The sequence below is a fragment of the Echiichthys vipera genome (assembly GCF_963691815.1).
Source record: "Echiichthys vipera genome assembly, chromosome: 20".
Taxonomy (NCBI): domain Eukaryota; kingdom Metazoa; phylum Chordata; class Actinopteri; order Perciformes; family Trachinidae; genus Echiichthys; species Echiichthys vipera.
The window spans coordinates 2230973-2239051 of record NC_139845.1 but is presented as its reverse complement, the minus strand read 5'-3'; the positions used below and the strand labels follow the sequence as shown (position 1 = coordinate 2239051).

General features: G+C 36.4%; 1 protein-coding gene across 1 annotated transcript in view; it reads left to right on the top strand.

Annotated features, from left to right (window-relative positions):
- Positions 1-8079, top strand: part of tmem19 (transmembrane protein 19) — a 37726-nt gene that overhangs the window by 6921 nt on the left and 22726 nt on the right. Inside the window, exons 4-7 of the mRNA XM_083935475.1 lie at positions 1249-1386; positions 1632-1708; positions 2167-2344; positions 2473-2682. Coding sequence (XP_083791601.1) covers positions 1249-1386; positions 1632-1708; positions 2167-2344; positions 2473-2682 — 603 coding nt within the window. The remainder of the gene's footprint in view (positions 1-1248; positions 1387-1631; positions 1709-2166; positions 2345-2472; positions 2683-8079) is intronic.

The window sequence follows — 8079 nt, the reverse complement described above, 5'->3', positions numbered from 1 at the left end:
CTTAACTTGGGGCAAGGACTCATTCCCGACCTGGAGTAACAATCCTCCAGTTAAAAAATCACAAAAATTAAATATAAACTAAAATAATCACAAATATTTTAAAAAATCAAAAAACACCAAAGAAATCACTAAAATCCAAAAACATAATTTTAAAAAAAGCACAAAACACAATAAAAACAAAATAAATAAAAAAAACATTCATTCATCTTCAACCGCTTATCCCGGGGTCGGGGTCGTGGGGGGCTGGAGCCGATCCCAGCTGACATCGGGCGTGAGGCGGGGTTCACCCTGGACATGACGCCAGTCTATCACAGGACACATAGAGACGAACAGAGACAGACAACCATTCACACCTACGGGTGATTTAGAGTCATCAATGAACCGAACACCTGCACGTCTTTGGACTGTGGGAGGAAACCGGAGAACCCGGAGAAAACCCACGCAGACACGGGGACAACATGCAAACTCCACACAGAAGGGGCCCAGCCGGGATTCGAACCTGTGACCTTCTTGCTGTGAGGCGACAGTGCTAACCACCACACCACCGTGTAATATAATTTATAAAATCAACAAAAACACAATAAACACTGAAGCTGTAAATAAATTTATGAAGTGACACAGTTTGAGTTTGAGCCTATTCCCATTTTAAAGGGACTAAAACGACAAAGTCAGACGTTCATGACTTGGTTCTTTCCTTTACACATGTTGAGTTTTGTGTCTTTACCATCAAAAACACCCGAGTCACTGACGAGGTTTTAACGAGACGTGAGGTTTATTTTGGGTCGAGGCCTCGTGGGTCTGATTCTTTCATCTGCTTTCAAAGCCGCTTGTTTTTAACGCCACAATCGAGTCCATTCAACCTCTGAGAGGAAATGTGACTTTCCAAAACAGAGATGACGTCAAACCGAGTCATCGAACGGCTGGAGGCCATTTTGTTTTTTTCTCAAATCTGTAGAAGCAACTTTTACTTTCCAAGAATCAAATTATCGGAATAAAGAGTCAAAAAGCCCCTAAAAGAGTGTGTGTGTGTGTGTGTGTGTGTGTGTGTGTGTGTGTGTGTGTGTGTGTGTGTGTGTGTGTGTGTGTGTGTGTGTGTGTGTGTGTGTGTGTGTGTGTGTGTGTGTGTGTGTGTGTGTGTGTGTGTGTGTGTGTGTGTGTGTGTGTGTGTGTGTGTGTGTGTGTGTGTGTGTGTGTGTGTGTGTGTGTGTGTGTGTGTGTGTGTGTGTGTGTGTGTGTGTGTGTGTGCAGCGCTCCTCGTCGGGTTCGTGCTGACGATCGCCAACTTCAGCTTCTTCTCCTCGCTGCTCGCCTTCTTCGTCTCGTCCTCCAGGCTGACGCGCTGGGGCGGAGCGCAGAAGAAGAAGATCGACGCCGACTACAAAGAAGGTGAACGACGCCGACGCTTCCAACCACTCAACCCTTATTTTGAAAGGTTTCTGAGAGGGTTACGACGACGTGTTTGCGTCCTTTGCCTTCTCTAATCTGACCGTTAAGATTAAATGACGTGTGTTTGTGAAGGTCAGAGGACGCCACACCTGAGGAGACGCTCTGCACACGTGGTCGTTTGGCAGAAGCCGCGGCTGTCGTGTTTTTAACTGAACGTGTTTTAACGTGTGTGTGTGTCTCGTCAGGCGGCCAGAGGAACTGGATCCAGGTGTTCTGTAACGGAGGCGTCCCCACGGAGCTGGCGCTGCTCTACATGATCGAGGTAAACGCACACGACCCCCCCGAGTCCTGCGCTCAGAACCGCAGCGTCAGCAAAACGGGCTTTCATTTTTCAGCGGTTTCACTCAAAAGCCGTTTCTTTGATAAATAACTACTGAATTAACATTATTATACATAAAATGTGATAAATCTCCAACTATTCTATAAATAAATGCTGCGAAAAGTAATAAAAAAACTAAATAAATAGGTTTATAATCATCAAAGTCAGTGTCGGTGCATTTCTGACCATTTAAATTAAGAATAAATCGAATAAAATGAACTTTTAAACATATAAAGTAGCAGGAAATGACAGAAATGTACCTTTAAATTTGTGCTTAAGTGCCGTATTTAAGTAAATGTGCAGGAAAGCGTCTGAAATTTCAAAATAAAAGCCTCCTCATAATCAAAATAGTTGGTATAATAAAGGTTTATTGCTCTTTTAAAATGGCGGTTGTGTCGCAGGTGGGTCCGGGGGAGATGCCCATCGACTTCAGCAAACAGTACTCGGCCTCGTGGATGTGCCTCTCCCTGCTGGGCGCGCTGGCGTGCAGCGCCGGGGACACCTGGGCGTCGGAGGTGGGGCCCGTCCTCAGCCAATCACGGCCCAGACTCATCACCACCTGGAAGGAAGTACCGGCAGGTGAGCGACCAAAGACGCTCCGGGGCGTTTCTTCTTTAAACAATCGAGGTCACTGTGCGTCTCCAGCTGTGTTGCATTGTGGGTAATGTAGGCGTCCGGTGTTGAGATCCTGTGAATTTCCTCTCCAGGAACAAACGGAGGCGTCACCGTCGTCGGGTTGGTCGCCAGCCTGCTCGGCGGGCTTGCAGTGGGGACGGCTTACTACGTGACACAGCTCCTGTCGGTGCCCGACCTGAACCTGGCGGACCCCCAGTGGCCCATCGTGGTGTACGGCGGCGTGGCCGGTCTGCTGGGGTCCATGCTCGACTCCTTCCTCGGAGCTCATTTGCAATATTCAGGTAACGGACGTTAACTGTTTAACTTTAGACGCTATTCTACGACTTTTCTACGACTTTTCTACGACTTTTTTCATCTTTTTGACTGTTTGAAGCATTTTTTAGACCCTATTCTACGACTTTTCTACGACTTTTCTATGACTTTTCTACGACTTTTCTACGACTTTTTCATCTTTTTGACTGTTTTAAGCATTTTTTAGACCCTATTCTACGACTTTAATGCAACTTCTCTTCGACTTTTTTCATCTTTTTGACAGTTTTAAGCATTTTTTAGACCCTTTTCTACGACTTTTCTACGACTTTTTTCATCTTTTTGACTGTTTTAAGCATTTTTTTAGACCCTATTCTACGACTTTTCTACGACTTTTTTCATCTTTTTGACCGTTTTAAGCATTTTTTAGACCCTTTTCTACGACTTTTCTACGACTTTTTCATCTTTTTGACTGTTTGAAGCATTTTTTAGACCCTATTCTACGACTTTTCTACGACTTTTCTATGACTTTTCTACGACTTTTCTACGACTTTTTCATCTTTTTGACTGTTTTAAGCATTTTTTAGACCCTATTCTACGACTTTTGTGCAACTTCTCTATGACTTTTTTCATCTTTTTGACAGTTTTAAGCATTTTTTAGACCCTATTCTACGACTTTTCTACGACTTTTTCCGTTTTAAGCATTTTTTAGACCCTTTTCTACGACTTTTCTACGACTTTTTTCATCTTTTTGACAGTTTTAAGCATTTTTTAGACCCTATTCTACGACTTTTCTACGACTTTTTTCATCTTTTTGACAGTTTTAAGCATTTTTTAGACCCTATTCTACGACTTTTCTACGACTTTTTCATCTTTTTGACTGTTTGAAGCATTTTTTAGACCCTTTTCTACGACTTTTCTACGACTTTTCTATGACTTTTCTACGACTTTTTCATCTTTTTGACTGTTTTAAGCATTTTTTAGACCCTATTCTACGACTTTTCTACGACTTTTTTCATCTTTTTGACAGTTTTAAGCATTTTTTAGACCCTTTTCTACGACTTTTGTGCAACTTCTCTACGACTTTTTTCATCTTTTTGACAGTTTTAAGCATTTTTTAAACCCTATTCTACGACTTTTCTACGACTTTTCTACGACTTTTTTCATCTTTTTGACTGTTTTAAGCATTTTTTGACCCTATTCTACGACTTTTCTACGACTTCTTCATATTTTTGACTGTTTTAAGCATTTTTAGACCCTATTCTATCTAGGGTCCATTTTTAGACCCTATTTCTACGACTTTTTTCATCTTTTTGACTGTTTTAAGCATTTTTTGACCCTATTCTACGACTTTTCTAGGACTTTTCTACGACTTTTTTCATCTTTTTGACTGTTTTAAGCATTTTTTGACCCTATTCTACGACTTTTCTACGACTTTTTTCATCTTTTTGACTGATTTAAGCATTTTTTAGACCCTTTTCTACGACTTTTCTACGACTTTTTTCATCTTTTTGACTGTTTTAAGCATTTTTTAGACCCTTTTCTACGACTTTTCTACGACTTTTTTCAATTTTTTGACTGTTTTAAGCATTTTTTAAACCCTATTCTACGACTTTTCTACGACTTTTTTCATCTTTTTGACAGTTTTAAGCATTTTTCGACCCTATTCTACGACTTTTCTACGACTTTTTTCATCTTTTTGACTGTTTTAAGCATTTTTTGACCCTATTCTACGACTTTTCTACGACGTTTTTCATCTTTTTGACTGTTTTAAGCCTTTTTTAAACCCTATTCTACGACTTTTTTCATCTTTTTGACTGTTTTAAGCATTTTTTAAACCCTATTCTATGACTTTTCTACGACTTTTTCCATCTTTTTGACTGTTTTAAGCATTTTTTAAACCCTATTCTATGACTTTTCTACGACTTTTTTCATCTTTTTGACTGTTTTAAGCATTTTTTAGACCCTATTCTACGACTTTTCTACGACTTTTTCCATCTTTTTGACTGTTTTAAGCATTTTTAGACCCTATTCTACGACTTTTCTACGACTTTTTTCATCTTTTTGACTGTTTTAAGCATTTTTTAGACCCTATTCTACGACTTTTCTACGACTTTTTCATCTTTTTGACTGTTTGAAGCATTTTTTAGACCCTATTCTACGACTTTTCTACGACTTTTCTATGACTTTTCTACGACTTTTTCCGTTTTAAGCATTTTTTAGACCCTTTTCTACGACTTTTCTACGACTTTTTTCATCTTTTTGACAGTTTTAAGCATTTTTAGACCCTATTCTACGACTTTTCTACGACTTTTTCCGTTTTAAGCATTTTTTAGACCCTTTTCTACGACTTTTTTCATCTTTTTGACAGTTAAGCATTTTTTAGACCCTTTTCTACGACTTTTCTACGACTTTTTTCATCTTTTTGACAGCACTGTTTTAAGCATTTTTTGACCCTATTCTACGACTTTTCTACGACTTTTTTCATCTTTTTGACTGATTTAAGCATTTTTAGACCCTATTCTACGACTTTTCTAGGACTTTTCTACGACTTTTTTCATCTTTTTGACTGTTTTAAGCATTTTTTGACCCTATTCTACGACTTTTCTACGACTTTTTTCATCTTTTTGACTGATTTAAGCATTTTTTAGACCCTTTTCTACGACTTTTCTACGACTTTTTTCATCTTTTTGACTGTTTTAAGCATTTTTTAGACCCTTTTCTACGACTTTTCTACGACTTTTTTCAATTTTTTGACTGTTTTAAGCATTTTTTAAACCCTATTCTACGACTTTTCTACGACTTTTTTCATCTTTTTGACAGTTTTAAGCATTTTTCGACCCTATTCTACGACTTTTCTACGACTTTTTTCATCTTTTTGACTGTTTTAAGCATTTTTTGACCCTATTCTACGACTTTTCTACGACGTTTTTCATCTTTTTGACTGTTTTAAGCCTTTTTTAAACCCTATTCTACGACTTTTTTCATCTTTTTGACTGTTTTAAGCATTTTTTAAACCCTATTCTATGACTTTTCTACGACTTTTTCCATCTTTTTGACTGTTTTAAGCATTTTTTAAACCCTATTCTATGACTTTTCTACGACTTTTTTCATCTTTTTGACTGTTTTAAGCATTTTTTAGACCCTATTCTACGACTTTTCTACGACTTTTTCCATCTTTTTGACTGTTTTAAGCATTTTTAGACCCTATTCTACGACTTTTCTACGACTTTTTTCATCTTTTTGACTGTTTTAAGCATTTTTTAGACCCTATTCTACGACTTTTCTACGACTTTTTCATCTTTTTGACTGTTTGAAGCATTTTTTAGACCCTATTCTACGACTTTTCTACGACTTTTCTATGACTTTTCTACGACTTTTTCCGTTTTAAGCATTTTTTAGACCCTTTTCTACGACTTTTCTACGACTTTTTTCATCTTTTTGACAGTTTTAAGCATTTTTAGACCCTATTCTACGACTTTTCTACGACTTTTTCCGTTTTAAGCATTTTTTAGACCCTTTTCTACGACTTTTTTCATCTTTTTGACAGTTAAGCATTTTTTAGACCCTTTTCTACGACTTTTCTACGACTTTTTTCATCTTTTTGACAGTTTTAAGCATTTTTTAGACCCTTTTCTACGACTTTTCTACGACTTTTTTCATCTTTTTGACAGTTTTAAGCATTTTTTAGACCCTATTCTACGACTTTTCTACGACTTCTTCATATTTTTGACTGTTTTAAGCATTTTTAGACCCTATTCTACGACTTTTCTATGACTTTTTTCATCTTTTTGACTGTTTTAAGCATTTTTTGACCCTATTCTACGACTTTTCTACGACTTTTTTCATCTTTTTGACTGATTTAAGCATTTTTAGACCCTATTCTACGACTTTTCTACGACTTTTTTCATCTTTTTGACAGTTTTAAGCATTTTTTAGACCGTTTTCTACGACTTTTCTACGACTTTTTTCATCTTTTTGACAGTTTTAAGCATTTTTTGACCCTATTCTACGACTTTTCTACGACGTTTTTCATCTTTTTGACTGTTTTAAGCCTTTTTTAAACCCTATTCTACGACTTTTTTCATCTTTTTGACTGTTTTAAGCATTTTTTAAACCCTATTCTATGACTTTTCTACGACTTTTTTCATCTTTTTGACTGTTTTAAGCATTTTTAGACCCTATTCTACGACTTTTCTACGACTTTTTCCATCTTTTTGACTGTTTTAAGCATTTTTAGACCCTATTCTACGACTTTTCTACGACTTTTTTCATCTTTTTGACTGTTTTAAGCATTTTTTAGACCCTATTCTACGAGTTTTCTACGACTTTTTCATCTTTTTGACTGTTTGAAGCATTTTTTAGACCCTATTCTACGACTTTTCTACGACTTTTCTATGACTTTTCTACGACTTTTTCCGTTTTAAGCATTTTTTAGACCCTTTTCTACGACTTTTCTACGACTTTTTTCATCTTTTTGACAGTTTTAAGCATTTTTAGACCCTATTCTACGACTTTTCTACGACTTTTTCCGTTTTAAGCATTTTTTAGACCCTTTTCTACGACTTTTTTCATCTTTTTGACAGTTAAGCATTTTTTAGACCCTTTTCTACGACTTTTCTACGACTTTTTTCATCTTTTTGACAGTTTTAAGCATTTTTTAGACCCTTTTCTACGACTTTTCTACGACTTTTTTCATCTTTTTGACAGTTTTAAGCATTTTTTAGACCCTATTCTACGACTTTTCTACGACTTCTTCATATTTTTGACTGTTTTAAGCATTTTTAGACCCTATTCTACGACTTTTCTACGACTTTTTTCATCTTTTTGACTGTTTTAAGCATTTTTTGACCCTATTCTACGACTTTTCTACGACTTTTTTCATCTTTTTGACTGATTTAAGCATTTTTTAGACCCTATTCTACGACTTTTCTACGACTTTTTTCATCTTTTTGACTGTTTTAAGCATTTTTAGACCCTATTCTACGACTTTTCTACGACTTTTTTCATCTTTTTGACAGTTTTAAGCATTTTTTAGACCGTTTTCTACGACTTTTCTACGACTTTTTTCATCTTTTTGACAGTTTTAAGCATTTTTTAGACCCTATTCTACGACTTTTCTACGACTTTTTCATCTTTTTGACTGTTTGAAGCATTTTTTAGACCCTTTTCTACGACTTTTCTATGACTTTTCTACGACTTTTTCATCTTTTTGACTGTTTTAAGCATTTTTTAGACCCTATTCTACGACTTTTGTGCAACTTCTCTACGACTTTTTTCATCTTTTTGACAGTTTTAAGCATTTTTAGACTCTATTCTACGACTTTTCTACGACTTTTTCCGTTTTAAGCATTTTATAGACCCTTTTCTACGACTTTTCTACGACTTTTTTCATCTTTTTGACAGTTTTAAGCATGTTTTAGACCCTA